Below are 27,191 nucleotides of genomic sequence, written 5' to 3'. Positions count from 1 at the left end.
GGTAATACTTGATATTTTATCTGAATTTTTAGCTTAAAAATCTGAGATAAAATATATGTAATCCAGAGACTGGGAATTTCCTCATACTAGTTTTGCCGTGAAGGTCAACTTTTATTTTAAAAACTTGGCTTCTTTCTTTCTTTCTTTCTTTCTTTCTTTCTTTCTTTCTTTCTTTCTTTCTTTCTTTCTTTTTTTCTTTTTTCTTATATAACTTTGGTTCATAAGAACTTGTGTTTATGTTTCTGTTCTTCTCTCTGGTGGGCTGCCTTTTAGCTGAATGCTGATGAGATGATTTCACTGTTTATTTCTTTCCTTTCCTTTCCAAATGCTCCTCAGAATATGAAACACCTAATGAAAGTAACAGAAAATATGTATCAGGTGTTCTCCTGTGTATGAAGAATTAGAGAAATAACCACTGTTCTCACTGCTCCAAGAAAATAAACTGATGAATACAGACTTGTGGTTACCAGGGGGGTGGAAAAAAAAAAAAAAGAAAAGAAAAGAAACTGATGCTGTTGACTTGTTTCATTACCATTGCAAGGTTTAGGGGAAAGGGGTACAGAAGAGGATAAAGCCAACATAAACATAAAAAAAAAGGTAACTAATTAGAGAATTGTAAATTCCTCCCTTTAAAAAAGAAAAAGTAAATCTCAACCCTTCAGCTGAAAACAAGTGACCTGTAGTAGTTAATGTTTAGTATTAAAATAACAGAATTCTTTATGATATTACAGTTATAATTCATGCAATTCCAAACATATCTTTGGAAAGCTTAATTTGCCATGTGTCCTTTGCTATCTAAATCATAAATTGGGGAAATATTTCATAGCTTTTAGCTTTTTTTTTGTGCGTTCTTTCTAGTTAAGCATTTTTGATGGGTAAAAAATTTATCATTACTATAGACAGATGAGTATACAAATAGTTTAAATGTTTTGTGGAAAAAGCTCTACTCTTCTTTTAATGGTATGACCTTAGATACACCATATATGCTTCTGGATCTTAGTTTTCTATAAAATTTCAATTCTGCAGTCATTTGAGATTGCATATCTACTTTTGAAATATATAGCTGTTCATGTACAGTTTTCTAACATCTGTCACATTCATACTTTATGACATTGTTTGAAGAACTTTAGATGTATGGACACATTAATATCAGAAAAAAAAAGTCTGACAAATTATTTCTATCCCCGTTTTATTGACAAGAAAACTGAGCCAAATAGAAGTTAATCAGTTTGCTCAAGGTGAGAAAGCTAGTGGTTCCAGTTCTGGAAATGAAAATGTCTCACATACAGTTGACACATTTACTTAGGGCTTGTGATGTTCTGGTAACTACTTGAAGTATGGAGATCAATTTTAGAAATAAGCAAAAACCTTACTGTTGTGAGTTTTTCATTATCTGTTTAACCTATGTTTAAACCCAAGCGTATTCATCTTAGATGTAATTGTTCATTTATCTGACATTTATAACACCCTCTGTTCTTCACTATAATGAGCTATAGGGCAATGAAGTAATTGTTATTAAGTGTCTACCCTTTATAGAAAAAAATGTATTTGCAGTGTGACTTTCTCAAGGGCTGATACCTACCATAATACATTCTGTGTTCTCAGTCAGTGTCACAAGAAAGTAGAGTCTCACTAAATTTTTGTTGAATGGTGAATGGCTTCTCTTTTTAGTACTGGGTTCAAACTTTCACTTTTTTTAAATGGAATTTCTTCAGTGATTCAGTTGGGATTACAGGATTGATAAGGCTCATTCTTTTCAAAGTTGGCCTGGGGTATTTAAGTAGCATTTGTAAGTTTGTAATATCATTTGCTTAATCAGTAGGTTATCATCAGAGATTTTCACTTTCCATTTTTAGATGTATAAAATAAGAGCATGCTGTTATTAAAAATATGTAGACTTATAGAATGCTTGAAATACCTATTGGAAAAGGAAATTGCAGTTGTACTTTAGGGCACAAATACATACTGAAAAAGTCTCTTCTTGTTTTCATCCACTGTTTCATAGTTAATGAGCTATGACAAGATCATGAGCACTATTTTAGCTACAGGGAAGGAATGAGTTTTCACTGTTAATTTAATTTTTTGTTGTTTTTTGGGGGGGGGAGGGAGGTAATTCAGTTTGCTTGTTTGTTGTTTGTTTACTATTTTAGAGGAGGTACCAGGGATTGAACCCAGGAACTCCTGCATGATAAACATGTGCTCTAGTGCTTCAGCTATACCCTCCCCCACCCTATTGTTAATTTTAATGCAGGTTTCACAACCAAGATGGCAGTCTAAAATTTAATCTTATGAATGCCCTGGTGGAGTAATTAAAGTAGTTAAGCTTTGTAATTAAAAAATGATATATAATATCTTCAAACTATGCACATTGTCATTGATTCAAATCTGCATTCTTTCTCTGCTTGATATACATGAAAACACTTATTTGATTATTCTTAAATATCAAGTATACTTCACTACAAAATTAATAAGCATTCTTTATAAAAGCTATGAGTTATTTCCATGTAATAGTGTATCTAGTTAAGATAATATGTATTTCTTTTAATTTTATACCACATCCTCTCTGAAAAGTATGCACTCAATTGATATTCTCCTGAAAATTTGGGAAATTTCTGTTGACTACATGAGTACATTTAGGTATTAAATTTTTTAACATATCCTTCATGTTCACATAATTTATTAAAAGACCAGAGAACATAACTAACTGTATTATTATGTCCTTAAGCTTATTACTATTATTTATAATTATGTAATATATACAGTAAATATTTTATGCATTGGAAATATTCATAATGAAATCATGGAGATATTTACAGGACAAAATTCAGTACCAACTGCTACATTTATTCCCTCAGAAAAGAATGGTGGAAAACCTAGAGTACAATGATAGACTGTGTAAGGAATATTTAGAAGGATGTCTCATGCTTTAAGTTCTCAGAATAATACAACTTTGGGGAGAGAAGTTTGTTATCCTGGGCCTAAAAAATGGCTGGAATTTACCAGTAGAGGAAAAGACCAAAGACTGTCCAAGGTGGAAGATAAGTGTGACTGAACACTCAGAGGTATATATAAGCTTCAGAGGTATATATATATATATGGATTTTTCCGAGAAGATCAAGGATAAATATATTCTCAAAAAATGCATTAACCCAAACTGTTTAGGGTTCTGCATATAAGAAAGAAATCTTTAACTTTTAAAATCAGAGATGGAACCTAATAAAAAAGTCCCATAGTGTCACATGTACTAAATGGTTAGTTCTCAAAACTAAAAATAATTATTTGTTTAAAATTTAAAATAAACTAGTCAACAACAATGACAAAGGGCAAAGATTCTAATGAATTGTAGAGCAAATTATACGAAAGTCATAGAGTGACTTTTTGACAAAGGAGATGAGCATTGCTATCAATTCTTTAGTTTTTTCATTTTAGAAAGTTGAATCAACATGAGCTTGTTCTGGGAACATTGGTCTTAAATGACTTTATTTCTTCTACTTATCAAAATTTGGCATAGTACGTGTAAATTATAGTGGTACAAACAATCAGGGAATTTTTTTCTTCATCATTTATAAAGTACTCAGCTTTCAGGAAGAAACTGTGTGTGAATCAAGACACATCAGCTGGACCCTGGGTCTTATGGCCTTTACCTGAAAAGTAAGCAAGTCGTACAGAAGTTAAGTTATATTGCGTATGTAAAGTACTTAGCACAAAAATTGTTTAGTAGGCTCAGTCATTGGAAAATAATAAATTATCTTACTATATGCTTCTGCTTTCTAGTGAATCTCCCCTTTTTATCATTCTCATCTGATAGCTGTCAACCTTAACCTGGTTTAATATGGTCTCTTTCTCAGGTAGTCTTTGAAAAGTTGGGGTTTAAATTTAAAACAGGATTAAAGAGAAAGATTTCATGGCCTGACAAATCAAAATTGCAACTCTTTTTGGATAGTCAATTACAAATAAAGTATCTCAGCACTTAAATTGGATGCTTAGTTTAGATTTGATAACCCTAACAGGTAGTCATCCTTTTATAAGATTTTGCAAGTAAAATGTTAAAACAAAAATGTAATACAGTCACCTTGTTTGTATGCACGTTGATCCCAATAAATCAGATTTTCAGATAGAGATTTATCATTAGGGATGATAATGTTAACCTATTAAAACAGAATCACCCGCATCACACTATATATTGCCTTCTGTTTATACTTTTACCAAAAAAGAGTACTTTCATCTCTGAACATTTTTTCTTTCTTATTTGTAATTCAAGGCACACCTTTGCGTTCCTTTCAACTTCAGGGTTCTTGCTCTTGTTCATCTCCTTTTCCTCCTTCTCTCTGTCCTGTTCTCTCTCTCACAATCTCTCCATGCATCCCTCCCTCTCCCCCTCCCCCTCCTCCTCATCCTCCAGCCTTTCCTCCAGACTTAACGACTTAATGTTTCTCTAATAAGTAGAGACAAATCTTTGCTCTTCTTTCACTTTTCAGGCTGCACTTCTTGAATGTAAAACATGTAGAAGACTCTCTTATTTTTATCTTGTGCACTGACCTCTGGAATCACTCATCTAAAGTCCGACACCTGGTTAACTGTCGTACCACTTGTGGTTGATTCTTTTTCATGTATTTTAATATTACTAAAGTAAAAAATAAATTTTGACAGAGGATACATGTTTATTCTCTAAAAAAAATACTAACTGAAATTTTCCTTTGTCATCATTTCTTTATTATATGAATTATGTGATTGGTAAAGGTAATTTTCACACAACTCTTGATTAATTATTATCCATATGAACCACAATTCCTGAGTTTGTTTTTAAAATATATACTCACTATAGCTCAAAAATGCTACCTTTTGTTTATATCAAATTCAAATTTTATGATTTCTTTAACCATATTTTTGGTAAAGTCTCTTCAAATTATTTCTATTTCCTAAGTTTAAGGTACTCTATAATTAAAACAACTATAGCAGTGGTTCAGTTAGTCCTAAGACAAACAAAATAAGAGACACAATCACTTTTTATAGTGTTACTCTTAAGTTAGTCCCAATAATCTAAAATCTATGTCCTCTCCATTCATTTTAGTTACTTTAATATTCAGATACCTTGCAAAATAAAAAAGTACTCTATGTAGCTTGTGAATTTAGCCAGAACAATAATGTCAAGAAATTAAATAGTAGGTATTCTTGTAATCCTTTCTAATCAATGAATAGTTCGATAAAATCGAACAGGTACTAAATTTAAAGAAATTCCACTTAAGTGGTCCCTGGGAGCCACTGATATCTTCATCAGGGAGAAGCAATGAGCAGCTTTGTGGGGACAGCACAGGGAGGAGTCCAAGCTCAGAGTTTCTCTTGACTAGTTCCCTGATTATGGGAACCACAGGTTCCTTATCCTTAAAACCGCCACACTACAACTGTACCATCAATTCCATGGAAGGTTTGTGAGAATAAAATGACAAAATAAATGTGAAACTGACTTGTAAATTGTAAAGCAGTACATCAGTGCCAATTGTTGTCATTATCATTGTTCTTATGTCCATAGGTATTTAGTTTTCTAGTTAATAAAAATATAAATTAGAACCAAGTCAATAATTCATATTTCTGTAATAAAATTATTTTAATTACATAAGAAGGATAATATCAGAAAATGAAGGCTAAACTATAATATTTTTAGCTTTTATAAATCATTTCTTTGAGTTTTAAAATGATGATGTTTTTATCTAGACTTCTCAATTATTAGGGAAAACTGCTAATGGTCATATTTTCTAACATTTCACATTTAGTTCAATCATGAAAGAAAATGATAAATTATAACTTGGCCACCCATCTATGAATCCAATCCAAAGACAATATTCTTGTCATTGTTCATTAAATTAAGTTGGAAATAGTAAATAGGTTATACTTGAGCTTTATGTGACTTAGCAAATGTATGTTTGCATTTCTTTTATTCCTGCTTTAAATAGTGTTTTCTTGAATTGTTGATAGGCGTAATTAATATGAAAGCAGTATCTGCACTGTTTTTTTTTAATTTTACATATTAGGCATTTTTAAAAGCAAATTAGTTGAAAATCAATGGCATCTATTTTGAAACTCAGTTGGACATACCTCATCAAATGTGAATTATCTAGTCAGTGTTCATAATATAACGCAGTGGTCCCTACAGGACTCCAAGAAAAATTTAAGGTCTTTCTGGGACAAAGTCCAAACTCTGGGATGGGGATTGTTGAACTTTATTATGTAAGAAATTATTTTTGTACTTCCATGCAATGACAATTTCTGAGCTCATTTTTTGAGACTTTGTGATTCAGCAAGTTTGAGGTGAAGTCCAGAAATCACTTTGAAAAATTCTAGTCTAGGAAGTGTATTCTGTCTATCCATAATAATACAGGGAGAAAATTGTATAGGAAAGCATTTATCGGATTTACGTCTTATATATCATTGTAAACACTTTTGAATACTTAAATGAAAAGGATAACATCTATAAAATATTGAAGATATATAATTTTGAAATATTTTCATCTTATCAATATTTTCTAACTTTAGTATCTGTGCTTAATATTGGGGCTAGAATTTGATTTTTTAGATAGTGAATACTGTTTCTCTCTGCGATCTTAAAATTGTCTGAAAGTTACTTTTACATTATTTACTATACTATAAGATTCCACTACTACGAAAGTGATTCATAAGCCAGTGTCACTTTTTTCATCATTAATAACAAAATACTGTCTCCCCTGTACTAGGGCTCACCAGGAGAACGTGGATCAGCAGGAACAGCTGGCCCAATCGGTCTACCAGGGCGGCCAGGACCTCAGGGTCCTCCTGGTCCAGCTGGAGAGAAAGGTGCTCCTGTAAGTAATTTCAAGGAGGAAATATATTATACTGCCACCTGCGCAAGTTATTGCTTTTTATTGAAGGATATTAGCTCTTCATACTCTACTGCATTCTCTCCACATATGTGCCTGGCATATAAACACACTTCTTTTTATATTTATAATACAGAAAATTTCAAATTCAATTAAATGAGATGACATTTTCCTGCGCTTTATGAAACCCTAATACCTGTGAGGGAGTTGGATATTATTAATGTAAAAGGCTTCTGATATTGCTTTTAAAACTTAAAATTGGAGTTTTGATTAAAACTATGCTTTGCTGCTTTATATTAGAAAAGTGTGCACCTTTCACTCCTCTTGTAATACAACTTCATTTCCAATCCCTTTCATAGTCTGTAAGTGAAACCCATAGGACATGACTGCCCTTCTCATGTAATTTGAGTTTTGATCTACAGAAAATGAGATGGAAAACATCTGGCCAATTATTTTATCTTATATTTGTTGTTTAAAAGCTTATGTTTAAATAATCAAGAATCTACTCATTAGGTTTAAGTTTCATCATCATGATTTCTTCCCTAATTTTGTTTCTGCTTTTGATTAATCATATTAATTTTCTAAAATAATAAAGCCCTCTCTCATCCTCCATGGTTAAAACACCAACTCACTCAGTAAATGTATATAAAAATTGCTGACCATAGTATGCAAAAGTATGAGTTCAAGTAATTTTGTGTATATGTAAGTCTTGACATGTATAATCTAGTCAAAGCCTATAATCTTCAAAGTACCTTTTTATCACTAAAGCCTTAGTTCTAGCAAATTGAGTCAGATTTGGCAAGTTACTTTCCTTATCCATTGACATTATTGTTGGTGATAGTTTTAAAGTATTTCCAAATTCAAATGATTGATTCTATAGTATATTACCTTTTGGAACATTTAGAATATTAAAATAGAGCCATGTTACCTGTGGATAGAATTTTTAGGTGACAGAAAAAACACTTTTAATTACTGACAATTTTTAAAGCAATGTATTTCCAGTTTAGTAAATTTGTTGAAAATTTAGACATTATTTTCTGAGATGCTAATAGACAACTATGAAAAAAATTGTTCTTTGTCTCCCTCTTACAATTTCTGTAATTTCCAAGCAACCTCAGAAGCTAAAGATTTGTCCATAAAACTTTATAGTAAACTGTGTACTAGGCAAGGATAAAAAAGACATAGATTCAGGCCCTTTAATACAAATGCATTTAAAATTTCAGCGCACCCGTATCTTGGCACAACACAATGAACAGAGAAAAGGGATATACATTGCTTTTGATACAAATTAAGAATATATTAATTAGAGAAGTCAAGAATTCCACAAAGATAATATATTGAATGCTGAGTTTTAAAGTGGTTAAAGCCTCGATTTTATGACAAAGAAGTAAAATATTGAAACAGAGACAAGAATATGGAAAAGTACTGAAAATGATAATAAATTAATTTGGTGAGACAAAGGAAATTATTGACAGAAGCCCTCATAAAAGCTGAGAGTTGGGCCTGGGTTTTGTTGGTGACTGATGACACTGTGACCAAAGAAGGAAGGAAAGGAGGAAAACTTTGACCATTTGGTCTCTCTCATTTATTCCCACCACGAACAAAAACTCCGAGATGGTCATTCTATTGTTCTTTTATTCAGCAAATAGTTATTGAGAACAACTAAATGCTGGACACTGTATTAAGTAGTATTTTTGAAGGAAGGATCCATTTAGGGATGGTGGGATAAAATAGTTACAAAACTATTGGATGAAAGTACCCGTAGACCTCCATGCAATGGGAATGTTGGCTAAGATGTTAAGTGAAGCCTTTTACCTCTTCCTAAAACCAAATATAAATTATGGATCTTAACTCCTCTGATCAACTTGTGTTATAAATTGTCATATAACTATCAGCATGTGAAGGCTTGCACAAAGAGAGAGACAAGACGCGGATCTGTGAAAAGCATGTCCTTGGTCCACTTACCTACCAACCAACCTCCTTGGAAGGGAGAAAACGGAAAACAAGAGCCGTGAATATCCACATGACTTACGGCAATAACTATAACCTAACCTGTATTCCCAAATTAATCAATCTGATAAGAAACTCTGGGGGGTGGGGGTGCTGGAAAGCAGGTAAGGAAAAGAAAGCTAAAACTTCTTCTAACTAACTGCACTGATAGAAATATTTTGACGGAAAGAATAATTCTTGGAAAAAAACTATTGATTGTATTAGGGAGGTACTGGATTCTTGGACTACAGATAGGAAGCTATGTTGATAATGTATTTATTTGAGAGACAACTGTAGAAATGGGGAGAAATGCAAGATCCAAAACACAATGAAGGCAATATATTAAGCATAAATGGATTAGTCAATAGTAGGTGTAGATACGAGAAAAAATTATTTACAGTTTCAAGAATGTGTGAAGATAGTTGAAGAGGGAATGATACGTGTCAGGATTGCAAATCTGGGTGTTATTTAGAATAAGAGTGTTGTAGGAACTGTACTATTGAATCCCCATTTGATGTAACATTGAGGGAAGAGAATAAACATTTGAACTCACCCTTCAGAGAAAATCATAATGGTGGGAGTGAATAATTATTGTCATCATCACCATCATCATATGTGTAAACTAGAGTTGTCATTAAAAAGATTAGCTAATAATTAGAAAATAAATGCATAAATTGGCTTTTGAATAAGGAGGGATGGATTCTCTGAACTATAATAAAAGCTGAGGGCATGGGTAGGGCTAAATATAAGAGCTTACCAAGTCAAGCTTAAGACACGGGGATGAGTAGCTGCTTTTTTTCAATTTTTAAGGTAAGATTCAGCTATTAATAGTAATGAAGGGGTAGAAGTGATGAAATAAAGACTGCTTAAGGCGGGATGGATGACTTTCCGGGAGCCCTGTAGGTTGTGGGCCAGGAGACAATGGAAGAAGAGTCTGTCATCTTGCAGGTTGGAATGAAGAGTCTAAATTTAGAGTGGGGTAGGTCAGCTGAAGGGCTTTTCCTGACTCCACACAGACCAAGGGCAGAAGAAATAAATGGCAGGTGATTCGTGGCTAGAGAGTGCGTATACTGTAATGAAGGCAGATAAGAATTATTCTGTCTTACTTACAGGTAACACTCATATAAAAGAACTGGTTTTTGGCGTTCAGGCTCTCAAGGAAACCTAAGTTAAGGAGAACTATCTGAATCAGCTGATGTCTTCTAAATAGTGAAGTTCACAGCACATTTTATGAGTGTAAATAAGTTTGAGACATTGTAATATTTAATTTGAAAGAAATAAAAACTCTCCAGCGTGACATCAAGGGTGTGTGTTAAATGGTAGTTATGGTGTAATTCTGAAAAATAAGCTTTTATGAAACCCAATAAAGTAACAAATCAAAGCTAACAAGTTAACTTCGTTTTAGAGGTATTTTGTTATTTTTATTGTCATTAAGTAATTAACTAACTCAGCAAATATCCCTTAAATGGCTGCTCTGGGCCACAGGCCAGGGAGTTACAGTGGGATAAAAAAGCAGACACCGTTTCTGCCCTTACACAGTTTATTGTCTGATGGGGCGTTAGATGATAAGCAAGGAACCACTGAGCACATGTATGATTACAGGCTCTGGTCAATGATACAAAGAAGCTGGTGCATGTCAGCTTGTAACAGAGGGACCTAAGCTGGAATCAGAGCCTTTCCTTGGACAGGACGTTGATGATGGAACATGAAAGATAAGGAGGAATTAACTAGGTGAAGGGTCCTCCTGGGGGCATTCCAAGCCAAATGAACAACATGCACTCAGGCCAAGTGTCAGGAAGGGCACGGGATTGCGTTTAACTTGAAAAAAGATCAAGAGGGGTTGAAACACAGAGAGCAAAGACAAGAGGAGACTAGACGCTGCTCTGCAGGCAGTAGGAGCCAGGTAATGGCAGGCCACAGAACAGCTTGGTCTTTATCTTAGGAAGTGTCAACAAGTAAATTGACTGAAGAATGATGGTAAGATGGTCTGATTGTCTCTCTGGTCACAGCAGAGGGAATAGTTTGGAGGTAAGAACAGATGTGAGAAAGGAAGGAGGTTATTTCAGTAGTTCAGAGGAAGACCAGTAGTATTTTGGGAAGATGATAATGGTAGAGATAAAGGGAAGTAAATATATTCAAGAGATAAAACTTAGTCATCGTAAAGGGACAGGAGGTGGTGAGGGAAGCGGGGTGGGGAGCAGGGGGAAGCCAGGGTGGGAGCTAATGACCTGGATCCCCAGCTTGTCCAGCAGGAGAAGAGAGAGAACCACTGAGTGCAATCAGGCACATACCTTGTGATGAAATCTTGACATTTAGGAAATTATTTATTTAAGCTATGAAAGGTGTTTTTTTTTTTATTTTTGCCATCTTCATTGTCAGGGCACTACTTTTTAAACTACACAATATAGGTAAATTTTAAAACAGGAAGATAATGCCGTTGGCAAAAATAAACAACAGAAAAAGCTAACAGCCTTGTCATTTTGAATCAGTGGAAGCAGCAATGAACTAAAATATCAAAATCTAGAAAAAAAATCAAAATATCTGTTAAAAATAGAAAAAGCCTACACATAAAGCAGACTATAAATTTGGGCATATGAGGCAATACAGTTTATATTTTGGGGACCTAATAGCCACTGTCCAGCTATTTCAGTGGCACCACAGAAGGATAAAGGCTCAGTGACTTTTCACAAACATCAAGCATTTAATTTATCAATACATAATACTTGATTCAAAATGTGTGTTTGAAAGAGAAATTCTAAGTTGAGTCATAATTTTTTGTGTGGATCATAACTTGAGATTCATAAATTGCTAACAACAATAGTATTCTTTTTCATGAAAGAATGTAGGAATCTTTGTGTTATCATTTGCTACTGGAAAATATATTTAGGGGGAACATTAAAGCAATTTCCTTGTCAAATATGGAAGCCAGAGTATTGCTGCTATAACTGCACTTAAAAATTGTAACAAGTAGCTCATTTATAGGTTTCCTACAGCAAAGTGACGATCTGCTGGATTTTCAATGCAGGGAGAAAAAGGTCCCCAAGGCCCCGCAGGGAGAGATGGAACACAAGGCCCCGTGGGTCTCCCGGGGCCCGCTGGCCCTGCTGGCTCCCCTGGAGAAGATGGAGACAAGGTGAGGATTCTTCATTCATGTTAGTTACTATGAAAAATAACATTTTTTTCTTAAGAATCCTAGATTTAATCTTTCAAAGATTAGATGTCAGATCTAAGGATAACATTTTCAAAGTTTCATACATCTTCCTTGTGTTCAAAAGTTTTATTTTAGAGGTTGAGAATTAGTATCTATCCCATGAAATAATAAGTGGGATGTAAATAAGAAAAGGGACTATTAAGAACAACGGTGGTGAGAAAAAAATAGCAGATGCCAAAATTGCTTCTCTATTTTTAAATGTATCTATTTTTAAATGTATATGTTTCTGAAATAAATGCAAAATTAATCAATTACTCATATACATTTAGCCCACATGTCTTCGATATTGCAGAGTAAGACAGGAATGACCTGTATACATATTTGATGATCCTGTACCTCTCTATTTTTTTACTAACACATAAGTAAAATTCTGAGCTCTTGATTTTGAATGTGTAGCTGTGTTAAATGTTTGTACTTAATATATTTTCTAATATTATTGTGAAATGATATAGTGAAATTTTTTAACCAGTGCTCTGATAATGCACATTTCAGCAGTTAGAAAACTAGGAGAAAAATAAAGTACTTTTTTGATTAATATGTAATTAAATTTTTATATATACCAGTGTATTTCCATTATCAGTTTATACTGGTGATATTTCAGACAGAATTGATTTTGTGAATTAAAAATCCAGCTACAACATTCCTCAAAGTTCACCTGCGTTTTGTTTGTCTCTGTACTAATCAATACTAGAGAGCAATATTAGTCAATAGAAAATGAGTAGCAAGCTTTTCTCATTTCAACAGTGACATTAAATGTTAGCACGTGATTACATTGAAGTAAAACTTAATAAGACGATGGTGATGACAATGCAGTGGCAGGTGTGTCATACTAGAGATAAACTTTAACTCAAATCTTTCAAATACAGGGTGAAATTGGTGAACCAGGACAAAAAGGCAGCAAGGGGGACAAAGGAGAAAATGTGAGTTACCTACTTCTTCCTGAGGGGACATTTTTCATTTAACTCCTTTTACTACTAACCATAGGTATTCTTCTATAGTACTACTTACTCACCTATCCAAAGATAATGATATCAATACTACATTACATCTGTGGTAACTATTCAGTGTGAGATTCAGTCAGTTCTAATAAAACTTCTATTCAAAACGATGAGTTAGGAAATGCAATAATTTCAACCCTAAAAGATGCAGAATGAGACTAAAACACCAGCAATTTTACCCTCCATCCGTTTTGCATCATCATTTCAAATATCATATGGTTTAAAGACAAATAATGTCTTAGTGTTGTTATGAAAAGAATTTTGAACTAACCTGAAAGGGTCTCAGTTACCCCAGTGGTCCCTGAACCACCCTTCCAGAACCATTGCTTTAAGCACTCTTCCAACGTGCGGCAGTTTTAAGAAAAAGAGCAACACCGTCCAGTGACTCTTTACTGTCTGGATCTTTTATAGTTCCTGATCAGGTATTTGTGTAAAAAAAAAAAGGACAGGTGAGAAGAAATATTTATGCATGTATACCTAATATATAATGCTGTGCTCACATGTGTTTACATATGAAGAAAATTCTGAGTTTTCATATATTAGTACACTCCGTCTGTATGGAATCCCCCACATCCTGTTTTTCATTTAGAGGATAGCATATAAATGAATTTTTCATGTGCTCTTCCCAACCCATATTAAAGGAATCTGGTATTTTGAACATTTTCAAATGTGAAGCTTTGACATGATTTATATTAGCGTAGAAATCAATTTGTAAATAGCCACATTACAGATGAGTATGCTTTCAATAACTGCCAATTTAAAATTGATTGCAGGGATGCAAGTCTGAGTCTCAGGGAGTAAAATAAATAATGGCTGACTGCACTGAATGGAAAAAAGAAATTTTTTTTTCCAAAGAAGTATAGAGATGCTTAATAGATTTTGATCAACCAAATGTTCTGCACTATATAGTTGAGGCTTTTCTGGCTTCAGTTCCAAAATTACTGATTTTTATCTCACCGCAGGGTCCTCCCGGTCCCCCAGGTCTTCAAGGTCCAGTTGGTGCCCCTGGAATTGCTGTAAGTATTCCTCAATGTTCAGCACATCTAAATCCTTACTCTTCTTTGATTAAATTTATGAACTGTCACATAACCAGTTAATTTCATGTGGTAATAAGTTGGTTTGTGTGCTTAATACTGAATCAAGTTTAAATTATCTAACAGAACTAACCAAGCTGATCTTTGACTTCATTTGAAAATAGATAATAATCAGTTGAGAAGTCCTTAATTTGTAGGAAATTCTGAACATAATTTTTCCCTTATTAGATAAGCTTTTTACTTCACTTGGTATACATGAAAAAAATCAGTCATATTCCAGAATCAAAAAAATGTAAGCAAAACACCCAGGACCTACTTTATAGCACAGGAAACCATATTCATATCTTGTAATAATATATAATGGAAAAGAATCTGAAAAAGAATCTATATATATATAAAACTGAATCACTTTGCTGTATGCCTGAAACTAACACAACATTGTAAATCAACTATACTTCAATAAAAAAAGAAAAAAATGTAAGCAAAACAAACAATGGTATATTTGTAGCAGATAATGGCAGTTTAACCTACTCACTTGGTTACTTATAAATAGACCAGCTTTGATTAAATTGGAAATGGCTGTTTTTTTTTTATGATGTCTTGTGTCAGAATCATGATTTTTCCAGTTTGTGATTATTTTCATTGCTCTTCTTAGGGAGGTGATGGTGAGCCAGGTCCCAGAGGTCAGCAGGGAATGTTTGGACAGAAAGGTGATGAGGGTGCCAGAGGCTTCCCAGGACCTCCTGGTCCCATAGGTCTGCAGGTAAGACATTCCCTGAATTGTGCACTCTGTCATTCCCACATCCTTGTCACATCAGGTTTTCTGGTGGATGTAAAACAAAACAGCATTCCTTTTTTCTACGTAGGAACTTGGGTACAGTGTTTAAGCATAATGACTGTTTTACTTAAACGTATATCTGAACTTTAAATGTTTTTTATCAGTTATTATGCATCAGCCTTGGTTTCTGTTTGGAGAGTTTATTTAGCCCCATCTTAGGTATAATACCACCTTTCTTCATTCCCACTGTATTTGAAAAATAAAACTACAATCTTCTTTAAGTGTGATAATTAAAACTAAGATGTTAAAAGGGTTCTTTCATATTTCTCATAGCAGGAAAATTAGTACTGGTACTCCAGATGGCTAGCAAAAATTAAAAGCCTTTTGAGAAATAGCAAACTGTCAGTCAAAACTACCAACAGAAACTGCCAACAGCATATGTTAAACAATAGTAGGTAAAATAAACAAATTAACAGTAAATTGGTCATTTAAAATTACTTATTAAATTCAATATTATAATTTATATTTTATGAAACACATTCAGGAGAGAAAATAATAAAATTGTAAAACATTGAAAGCTAAGAAATTTTCTTTCAGAAAAATCTTGCAATTGGATTCTTAGATAAACCATTGCATAATAGTCATCTCCTGTTCTGAGTGATTTTTCCACCCTTCCATGTGGTGTGAACTCCTTCCTAGAAACTTTGAAAATATCTGGCTTTATTCTTCCACTTGCTTATTTGATACCTACTTAGTGATCCTCTAAAAAATTATAAGTTTTTGTTTTAAACGATCTTTGAGTGCCATATGATACTGGTCATGCCATACTGGCAATTTTAGAAATGGTTAAATTAAATCATCTAGTTCATTCTACTTAAAATTTTGTGAAGTTGTAGAGAAGTAAATAGAAGTTGAATTTATATAAATTTAATTTTGACCTTTATTTTCATAAGTAAAGTCATAGAATAGTGGTTTTTAACATTAAATAGCTTATGTACATATTTGTACAAATTATATTATAAAAATATAATTATAGTATCATAACAATTATTGTTACAACACTCAATGGATGTCTACCAGAGAACATATAATTTTCCACTTTTATTTTAATGTCAAAATAATTATTTTTCAATTTGGAAAATGTAAAAACTTCATTTTCATTTTTGTGTTTAACTCTTTTATACGTATTAGACAATAACAAATAAGCAATCATGAGTACTACATGTCAATATGTATGAGAAGCACACATATTTCAAAACAACAGGCATTAAAATTACATTGCCAATGGATATATTACCACTCATTTGCTGGTTTTTAGTTTAATTGGCTACTCTGAATTCTATAATGTTGTAATTTAGAAATCTAGTTCTCATGATTTAAAAAAAGATGCCTTATAGCTTATATTTACAAAATATTAAATTTAAATAGTCTCCATTTCCACAGAGTAAGAAATGTGCTCTTTGATGAAGGTGATTCAAGGAATCAGTTCACTAAAAATTGGTTATATTTTCCCACAGCTGTATCTCTTTAAATCAGGAATCTGAAAAGATGCTAATGTAATTAACATGTTCACAATCACATCTGCATCCTTTAATTGAACCTTCATGGCAGAATAGATGTTAGCAATTATAATAGACATAAATAATAATAATCTAATACATCTCGTTAAAGGACTTGATGTTTCAATTTGATGTTACTATTTGTCTGCATAGGAAAGAGACATATAGAATGAGAGTTCTTGGCCTGAATTCATTTTTTTTCATTTCATCACTTAAGTGGTAAATAATTTTAAATTGACAGACCTTAAAACAGAGTCTCTCCGTGCATAAATTACTCCCTAGGAGAAAGCTAGGACATAGAAAACTGACTAACAGTGGCGTGCTGCTTACGTTTAATTCCTGTGTCAAGAGGATTTGACTCATTAAGTTTCTATTAATTTTAATAATAAGAATATTCTGTTTTAATTTGAACTATAGTAAAACTTCATCAAAAATAAATAAGTATTTCAATGTTTTCCTATTGGGAGGTTTCTATTGGACTAATATTAGGAATAACTATATGCATAAATCAAAGGATGGCAATGCAGAACTGGGCTTGTTACAGAAATAAAACACAACTATGGACGAATATTTATGTACCATTCAATTTGGAAATCCCCAAGCAGATGTACTCAGTATTGAAAGTGGAGGAAACCTGGACAAAAGATAAGGAATGTGATTGTTAATTTATTTAGTGTCTATAAGAACTTAATAATACTTAAGTTCTAAAGCATACTGTTAAAGGAAATGAACTTGAAATATTTATTTCATCTGTGTTAAATCTACTTGCCTGTTTAAGAATTTAAGTTCATGTGCTGCATCAATGAATTAGAATCTCTTAGATTTTGGATCTTGGAGTCTAAAAGTTTAGCAATTCCTTTCAGATAATTTTTAGGCAGGCTAAAATCTGATACACTGCCTGGCTATTTCCTCCCAGCAACTTCTCTAGTAATTCTAGAAATTAGCATCAGATGATGATAACTATTTGGAAATTACACATGACAGGCTATTTTCCTGGACATCTAACTGCCATATGGGAAAAAAATAAATGAAATTCTGGTATATGTTGTCCATCATAAATCAGTAATAAATAATCCTTATAAAGATGAATAGATGGAACTTTTTTAAATTTCACAAATATACTCAGTAAAGTTCGCTCTCCCCAAACTGAGAATCATATGAAATTGGTAAAAACAAAACAATTTAGTGGGTTATTACCAGCATTTAAAAAATGAAATACAACAGGATAAGTTAAAACAGAATAAAAATATCAAAGTTCATCATTTACCTGTTAAAGGTAAGTATTACCTTCTGAAACTCATGGTTCAGCTATTTTGCATGTGCATGTTTACTAGGTAAGATGTAAAATATATTTATCACTATGGGTCTTGGTCAAATAATTTGCAGCCACAATGTTTAGGGCCAACTCAATAATTTTACTAAAATACCAGTAGAAATGTAGCACTTTTGTATTGTGTATTTTTTATTTCTTATATAGATATCTGAAATACTATTACACAAACATTAAAATATGTATAAAATGTATGATTTATATAGGTAATAACACTAAAAATATTTTAAAATTAAAACAATCCATAATTCGACCATATTAAAACCTATTACCAATTTATTATTTCTGTCCAATAATCATACCTATTTTAATACATTTTTTACAGTTAAATTTATAGTATGAACATTCATTTCTGTTTGTATTTTATTATTTATCATATATACTATTCATATTTAAAGTATTAGTATCATAATTGTAGTTATTATATTCCATTAGTTTATATAACCAAATTTATGTTTTCTGATTAAACATCTGGAATAATGCAGGATTTTGACTATCATAGCTAGTGTTACAAGAAGCATTTTATTGCATGTAGCTTTTCCTGTTGATTTTTCTTAGAATTCATTTATTCATCATTAGTTCAACATTTTATTAAAATCCCAGTTTTTACTTGGCCTTCTGTTAGTTGTTTAAGGTAAAAAATTGGCATGAACAAGTGGTATAATTGCGGTTTTAAGTGTGCAATTCAATCAAGTATATATAAAGTATTGTGATATAAAAGAGGAAATATAAGCAGCTCTGCACAGGGAAACTAGTCAGGAAGATCAAGAGGAAGTAAAATAATTTTTCCATGAAGGCATAACCAAGGAAAATGTAAGTGCAGCTACTCTGAGTTTATTTGGTAGCACAGAACTTCTAAAACAATTACACTGCAGATGAATAGAAAGGAAATGGATTTGAGAGAATAAAGGAAGTTAAGGTATCGGGTCTCATGACCTTATGGGTTTTTAACATTCAGAAGTGGAATTCACAGCTCAAGAATTCAGGAGATATTTGTAACCCTGGACATATATTGGATGGAATATTTATTTTTGAAAGAGTTTTTGTCAAACTGTACCTAACTGTAAAGTCCTCACCTGGATAAGGTGTTCTAAAATAACTTTGGACAAGATTTTTCAGAAAAAGTTTTACAATGGTAGTTCTACTTACTACTCATAAAATATGAAGCAGTGATTAGGCATTTATAAATTCCAAAACCGAATTATGCACTTAGTTCTTGCAACTGAAATCAACCAGTAGTATTATACAAAGAATAAAATTTATTTGTGAATGTAGATGTGAGATTCCCTAATCTGTAGTCAATATTTGCATTATAAGTATTTTGATAAATGACAGTCTGTGAATCCTAATTTCCATGTTTTTATTTAACTTTGTATTTAATTTTTAGTTTTACATTAGAAATTGGCCATTTAAAAAAAATATATATAAATGACTTTTATTGTTCTTTTGTTACATTTTCTTTAGGGTCTGCCAGGCCCACCTGGTGAAAAAGGTGAAAATGGGGATGTTGGCCCCATGGTAAGTTTTCTGTCTTTTGGAATTGCTGTATATTGTAAATTTCCACACTACTGATATCTTTCTTAAGGTTTATCAATATGAACAATGTAGTCCTAAAGGCTATGACTTTTCAGATTGAAGCCTCCCTGTTCCTGACCCAGACCTGCATCTGCAACTATTGGAATCTCTCTCACCATCTCAAATATTTCTCTATCTTTTCTCTTTCTCACTTTAGAATAGTGTTATGTTTATATACATGGCATTATTTGGTTGATATATTGTTATTTATTTTTATTGCGTGTACATTGTTGAGGTGTATATAAACCGCCACACTTCAGTTACTTATTAGTCTTTAGCTCTGGAATTGGACATGAAACAGGTAAACATTAAATAATAGTTACCCAGGATCTGGCTAATTAGCGAATGTTAACACAGTAATAAAAATTAATTGTACTTTGAAACAAATTCTTAATTTAATAAGGAATTCTGTCTTAATCAGAATGCTATGACATAAAAATTTGCATTTATTGATTCCCCTTTCTGCTCCAAGTTTAAGTCTAATATTTCAACTGAAAATCTGAAATACATGTGTTTGTTGATTAAGCACTACTTTGAACAGGAAACAGTTAATCAAGGTCATTGAAATCCATAATGAAATATAATAAATAAATTTCCTAATTGTTCTTTCCCTTCAGTAAACATTGCTTCCAACTTTTGCTTCCTTCAGAATACATATTTTGATATTTTTATACTTGCATGTTAGATTTTATTTTCTGCAAATAAGCAATTATTCTTATCATTACAATAAACTTAAAAATAGGGAACATAATGATTATTGCTGATTCAGATAACTCATAAATACCCCAACAGCATCAGTTACATAGCAAGTACCTCTCTAAATATGATTGCTGTGGTTCCCTGAGTCATTCATTGAATTCATGTTTCTCCCTGACGTGTGATAATAGCAAATAGTAGAGAAGCTTGTTAATCGTGATACTAGAATAATTTTTAAAAAGTCCATAATGCCCTGGGATTCACTACAGACTCATTTAATCACAACCTTGAGGTGAAAGAGATTCTGGTTATCAGTGTTTTATAAAAAGTGCCCCAAGATAATTTTAGTTCATAACCAAGAGAGAGAACCTTTGTTTTAGGAAGACAACTAAATAGTTAATCTTATTCCAATTCTAGCATGTGTAACATGAGAACTCACATAAAAAACCAAAAATACAAAAATAAAAAATGTAGATTTAATGAATCCTAAATCTACTCAAGCACCACTTCTTTTTCCAACTTTATATTTCTTTTATACGCTAGCATTCTAGCGTGTTCTGGCATAAAATATTTCTAGTTGTATTATGAATTCATTGTACCAAAGAGTAACAATAGACTTTTCTGATTTTTAATTAAATTGTTCTTCCTGCAGCTCCAGTTGTAAAGAATCACTTGCTAACATGATGTTGTATCCATCAAGAATAACTTATAACCCTGATTTGCTTCACTGACTGATTTTATAGGCTGAAACATTCTTTTAGTTTTTTCAAGCACAAAATGAAAGTATCATAAATGCACTTGAATTTGGTCTTCATAAACCTTAATATCATCTCTTACAGGGTCCACCTGGTCCTCCAGGCCCAAGAGGCCCTCAAGGTCCCAACGGAGCTGATGTAAGACTGTGAAATATGTTAATTATTTTGAAGTTATATAGATTTTATTCAGTGGCAGTTGGTGTGTAAGATACAGTGGAGATAATTACACCACTGTTAAACATTTAAGTGAGCAAGAGCTCAAGGATCATTTACTCAGTCCATTTTATTTTACAGGAAAAGAAGCAGGCTTTGTAGGGGGCTAGTCCCCACAAATACAATATTGGTACAAAGTTTACATTCAGTATATGTTTATTGCTGAGGAGGAATTATTAGCTACAAGAACCGCATTGCTCAGTTCAACATATTGTCTTGCGTATAATAGCTGTTCAATGTTACTGAATTGTTTCAAATTTAACCTTTATCTTTTACAATTGCTTGAGAAGATGGTTTATAATTGGCTTTGATTGTACTAGCCTAGGTCTGTACTCCAAACATCCCTTATTTATGCATGTTATCTAAAAGCTTTGCATTTTGTATTTTCTTTCTATGTCAGAGAAATATGTGTATGATAATACGTGCATCTCTTACCATATAAAAATGTTTCCTCTCAATTATATAAAGATGATCTCCCCTAAACTTAATTGTTGACTCACTGTTCCAATATTACAGGATTTGAAATGTAGTGCCATATTTATCTTATCATTAACAAATTTAAAGTTTTTCATGTTCTCTTTCCATTTGATGTTCCCTTTTCACAATGAACAAGTCATTTATTCTTGTCTTTATCTTACCCTATCATTCCTGCTTTTAATTCCGGCAGGCCAGAACTGGGTAAAATAGACCAGAAACAGATATACTGAAAATGCTTTAGGTTTTAATTCTCCCTAAGTAATTTAAAGGCTAAGAGATGGTTTATACTGGTTTTTTTGCATAGATTACATAGTATTTAACCAGAGTCATATTTTGATCCACTAAAAAGTATCTACAAAATCGTTTTCTAAATCTGATCTGTTAATAGGCAGAGAGATCGAACTTATGTTCCAAGTTTCAACTGACATGAATGGAGTTAGAAAGTCTCCTGCCTTATATCCAGAATTCTGGTGAATTTGAAAATCAATTTCTTATAATTAAATTATTTGCTATCCAGTATATTTGACAACTCAATATAAGTTCATCATTTGTCCCATCTTTCAAATGACCTGAAATATTCTTGCATGTGTTTTTCTCTCTTTGAGAACAACTGGTATATATTTATGAATTTATATTTTTTATAAGAGCAAAGATAATTACATTCCTTTTCCTCCACTACAGGGACCACAAGGACCTCCAGGATCCATTGGTTCAGTTGGTGGTGTTGGAGAAAAGGTAAGGAATGCAGTGATAGTTTGAAACAGCAAGACTTTGATAATGTTAGCTAGTACTTTAAGTGCTTCTAATATTTTACACACAGTCGTATGAATCACAGCTCATCTGCTCTAATAGTCAAATAATTAAATGTAAGATGATTTTGAGGTATCACATTTTTGATTGCCATATATTGTGCTGAGTGGTGTCCATGGATTATTTCCTTTAATCAACCCAACCACCTCATGATGATGGTATTATTATTATTATTATCCACATTTTTAGGCTGAGTGAGTTGAATCTTAGAGAATTTCAGTAATTTCACCAAAGTTCTATCATTAGAAAGTGACTAAATCAGGATCCATTTCACCCAGGTATGTTTGACTAGGCTGTCCCTAGTAACATGTATTACAGACAATAGAAGAGATCAGATGACTTAAAGGGAAGAAAAGACTCCTTCACATTCCAAAAGAATTAATCATTCATTTTGTCATATTTGGAGTTACATTTTCATTGCCAAAATTGTGACCTGTCTTTGGCACTTTTCAGAATAGCTGGCATGTGCCATAATATCTGGGCTTAGAATAGCTTCCTTTTTTCATGAATGTGATTTTATTTAAAACACCTGCTCTTCCTTTTTATGAAAATGTCAGATGGTTCTCTGATTAATTATTTATGCATTCATTTTCTTTTCTTAAGAGAATTTTCAAGAAAATTAACATTGATATTTGCTTTATTTAAAAAATAAATTACTTGCCCATTTTGAGGAATAAAAATTAAATTTCATACCATATAATATTATGCAGTGAAAAAAAATGTAGAAATATCCTGAGTTTGCTTCAGTTTAATTAATAAATGTAAGTGCAGATTTATCCTAATCTTAAGAATGATTGTGTTGTTTAGTCCGAAAATTTTTTGACATATCATATCTTGTATTTACTCATCTTAGTCAAAGGATTTAGCCCTCAGAAAAGGAAATGCAGTAGGTTTAGAATATACTATTTGATGTTTGTTTCTTCTCAACATCCACATTCTAGTATTTTGATTATAATTAATTTTATAGGATTAACTAGTTTCTTAATTACTAAATTATAAATATTTGAAAGTTAGTATCCAATTCTTACTGCTTAAACAGTCCAGTTTTTTTTTTTATTGACCAGCTCTTTGTTTATATTCTTAAATTTAAAATTTGGTTTTGAAAATGCAGAAAAGTTGAGCGTGGTATTGAAAGAACCTGCTTGTTGAGTTCAGCTGTCATAGGAAGAATAGCAGAAGAGAGGACTGGTCTCTGATGGTATCACATGTAGATGGAAGAAGGTAGCCACACCTTTCATGTTGCTTTTGCATCAGCCCCTTTTGACTCGAGTGCTGACCAGATAGTTGTGAGAACTAGTCTGTTTTGCCCACGTAGCAAATTCTAAAACCATTTAATAGCCTTTCAGCTTATCTTGCTTGTTTCCTGAAGCTTTGGGGTGCAGTTGGAACAGGTTTAAGTACTTCTGTTGCTTCTTTTATGGTTTTATTTTCTGTGTTGCGCTTGAAGATAAACATGGATGCCAGACGTTTGGAGTTTTGGGAAACTCCCATTCCATACTGTTCCCATTTGTTTAAAGCGTAGCTGATGATACCTTGTCAATTTGAATCTTAATGGAATGATTCAATCAATCAAGATGGTGTTTGACTTCTGACAATTAGAACATACCTGATTCTAAATTTTTATACTAAAAAATAGAGTTTTATTTTTCTCTAAAAAATTTTTATGTGACTGCAGGATAGAAATAAAACTCTAATTTTTTCTTCAGAATCTGGGGTAATATACTTTGATGTGGATCATAGATTTCTGACATCAGCTCTGATTCTGTTTGAATATATCCCCATTTCTATTTTGGAAAATTTATTCCTAGTCACTAATTCAATGATAAAAAGAGAAAAAAAGCTAAAATGCTTTAGTCATGATGTACTTTGCTTAGATATGTGCTTTCCATTTTATATATACATACATATTTATATATATATATTTGCTATTGATGGATTTTGTACATCAATACTTTCCTCAAAGCAAGGAAATATATTAGGCCTTAACCTAAGAATGTGTATTTTATGATTTTAGGCATACACAGTAATTTGCCATCCAATGTAAAGGAAGCTTTGATCTTAACAAGTATGTTATAGAATGGGATAAAATGGTTGCATGATAAGTAACGATAAATTTATGATCTAGCACATCCTTCATATGCCAATGCTCTTCATAGACTATATATTATTGTAGATCAATTATTATTATTTAGAATAAGTATGCTATAGTCTTTGATACTAGAAATAAAGATTTAATTCATATAATGCAGTCTTGCTGCAGTGTTTTATTTCTTTACTCTTGATTTTGTCCCATCTCCTTTCAAAAGATTTAAAATAGGACCTTTTAAGGTAATATTAATTAGAAGTAATTGCCATTTATATTGTGCACACGTATCTCTAATATACAAAATGGTAATTATCATACGTATTTTGGGCAAATGAATATTAACAAATTACTCTCCAAAGGAGGAGACTGTAGTAAAAATTTGTCTTCACATTTTGACAATTATTTAATCCTATCTCTTCACCTATTATATTGTATCCCTCATTTAAAAAAAGACATAATTTTTTCAGAATCTAGTTTAACTTTATAGTAAACAGAGATTAAAGGGGAATAACAAAATACACGGAACAAAAAAATAAAAAACCCCACAAAATATGCAGTTATTTCTCCTCTAGTTCCAACTTCTGTGATATCACCGTGGGTTAATGTGGTACATAAAAAATGTTTTGTACATAGTCAATAAGTTTCCTGTATTTCCTTTTTCCTAACTTTATTGTGAAGTATAATTCAGAAACAAAATTGTGTATTTCTAAGATGTACAATTGATGTTTCAATGCATGTATACATTGTGAAATAATCCCCACTCAAGCCAATTAACTTACTTATCAACTCACATAGTTTTTTTTTTTTTTTTTTTGGATTGTGTGATGGAGAACACTTAAGATCTACCCTGTTAGCAAATTTCAAGCACACAATACAATATTGTTAACTATAGTCACACTGCTGTATATTAGATCTCCAGAACTTATCCATCTTGAGTATCTGAAATTTTGTACCTTTTGACCAACATCTACCCACGGCCCCCATTCTCCAATTCTTGGTGACCACCATTCTACTCTCTGCTTGTATGAGTTTGGCTATTTTAAATTCCACATCTAAGTGAGGTTATGCAGTATACTATATCTATTTCAAAGAATCAAATATGGACATTTTATAGTTGATTTGAATGGCAAACTGCTTAAGTTTTTTTTTCAAAGATGTCAATAATGGTTCATAAAAATATCACTTACATCCATCATACTGAGATTCATTGCTTTGAAAATAATGTAAATGCAGTATTTTACTTGTAAAGTTTATTCAAGGTAATTGAAAATATTTGCTACTCACCTTGAGAGAGAAAATAATTTACATACAACAGTAATACTAATAAATTCCTAGAAAGTACTTGTTGTCATCCATCATTATACAGATAATTCAAAAAGTTAAAATATGTGCATATTCTCAAAGAGTAAAAACTGATATACACAAAATAGTCTCTCCCCTGGAATTATGTTTATATTTAATATAATACATTTCAAATCAATTTATGAGCAAAAGATTTGTGCCAGAAATATTGGAAATAGTTGAGCTAAAAATTAAATGAAATTCAGGTCTCACGTGTTAAAAAATTTAGAACAATTTTCACTTTAGCGTTTCCAGTACTGCTGATTTTGTGCAGAAACATGGTGCATGAATGTACTATCTGTCTTCACTTGGATGATTACTTGAATGGACTATGTTTGTATGCATTTCTAAGTGTGAACAGTTAGTAACAGACTTTCGTAACTAAAACCTGCTAGTCTAGGAGGTTCATTTATTAGTCCACTGAGTCAGAAAATAGCCATCCATATGTACATAGGGAGACCATAAAGGCCACCATAATCATAATACATGTATATCCTCAAAAGGAGCAGTTTTTATTAGTATCTAAGTACCTTTATGTATCTTATAAGTAGTCTTTTTGTATTTATTTATAGCTTTACTTTAGACCTCATTAGGCCTCTACTAAATATATTTTATAGAATTATCAAAATACTATCAAATTATTTGCTTATTATAATCAAGACAAGTTCATATTTTAGTAAAAAATTATATTATTTAACCCATAAACGTAATTATAATATAAATATTGATGCAACACAAATATACAATTTTTAGGAAACATGCAAATGTCTGTTTTGTGTGGTTTGGTGGTAACTTGGGTTAATGCTCCAGCTGTTAACTAAACTGATGAGAACTGTAGCATCTAGCTTATCCAGTTCTGTCTCCTCACCTGAGAAATAAAAGTATTAACGTCAGTAATAGGAAAAGTTCCTTCTTTTTATCAGAGTCGTCCACTGCCTTTTAAACAATATCATGAGTTAAGGGCTAGTTTAAAATGTCATGGTCGTCATTGAAGGCATTTTTAGAAACGTAAGACATCATTTCTGTGTTCTGATACTCATGTGATCTCTTCTTTATAGGGTGAACCTGGGGACGCGGGGAACCCAGGGCCTCCTGGAGAAGCAGGCCCAGGCGTAAGTGCTATCTTATTGTCAATGTAGTGCGTTATGGTTCAGATATTTTGGAGTATTTTAGACATGTAACTTAACTCCTAGCTGTGAGTCAGTTACTTGCTTTCCTTTTCCATTTCGTTAAGAATCATCACAACCGCAGAGCCTTTTTAGTTAATAATTTTGCCTATCCTCTGCGTATTTTGATTCACATAGAAATTGAAATAAGTCACATTGAGTAAGTTAGAACAGTGAAACTCTGAGCTGTTTATTGCATATATATATTTTTGGTGGACTGTCCACACAGGAAACAAACCAACCCTGCTATATCAAATAGACATTAATGAATTGTATTAGAACTGTATTGTTCTTAGATTGGTTTATACCAGGAGTGAATTTG

General features: G+C 32.3%; 1 protein-coding gene across 3 annotated transcripts in view; it reads left to right on the top strand.

Moving 5' to 3' along the window:
* Window positions 1-27,191, top strand: part of COL11A1 (collagen type XI alpha 1 chain) — a 491,277-nt gene that overhangs the window by 428,199 nt on the left and 35,887 nt on the right. For all 3 annotated transcript variants that reach the window (XM_032487215.1, XM_032487218.1, XM_032487217.1), the window contains 9 exons: window positions 6,729-6,836; window positions 11,866-11,973; window positions 12,918-12,971; window positions 14,012-14,065; window positions 14,739-14,846; window positions 19,215-19,268; window positions 20,861-20,914; window positions 22,148-22,201; window positions 26,762-26,815. In XM_032487215.1, coding sequence (XP_032343106.1) covers window positions 6,729-6,836; window positions 11,866-11,973; window positions 12,918-12,971; window positions 14,012-14,065; window positions 14,739-14,846; window positions 19,215-19,268; window positions 20,861-20,914; window positions 22,148-22,201; window positions 26,762-26,815 — 648 coding nt within the window. The remainder of the gene's footprint in view (window positions 1-6,728; window positions 6,837-11,865; window positions 11,974-12,917; window positions 12,972-14,011; window positions 14,066-14,738; window positions 14,847-19,214; window positions 19,269-20,860; window positions 20,915-22,147; window positions 22,202-26,761; window positions 26,816-27,191) is intronic.

This window comes from Camelus ferus, chromosome 9 (genome assembly GCF_009834535.1).
Source record: "Camelus ferus isolate YT-003-E chromosome 9, BCGSAC_Cfer_1.0, whole genome shotgun sequence".
NCBI classification, from domain to species: Eukaryota; Metazoa; Chordata; class Mammalia; order Artiodactyla; family Camelidae; genus Camelus; species Camelus ferus.
Note: the sequence above shows the minus strand (reverse complement) of the source record. Positions and strands in the feature narration are given on the sequence as shown.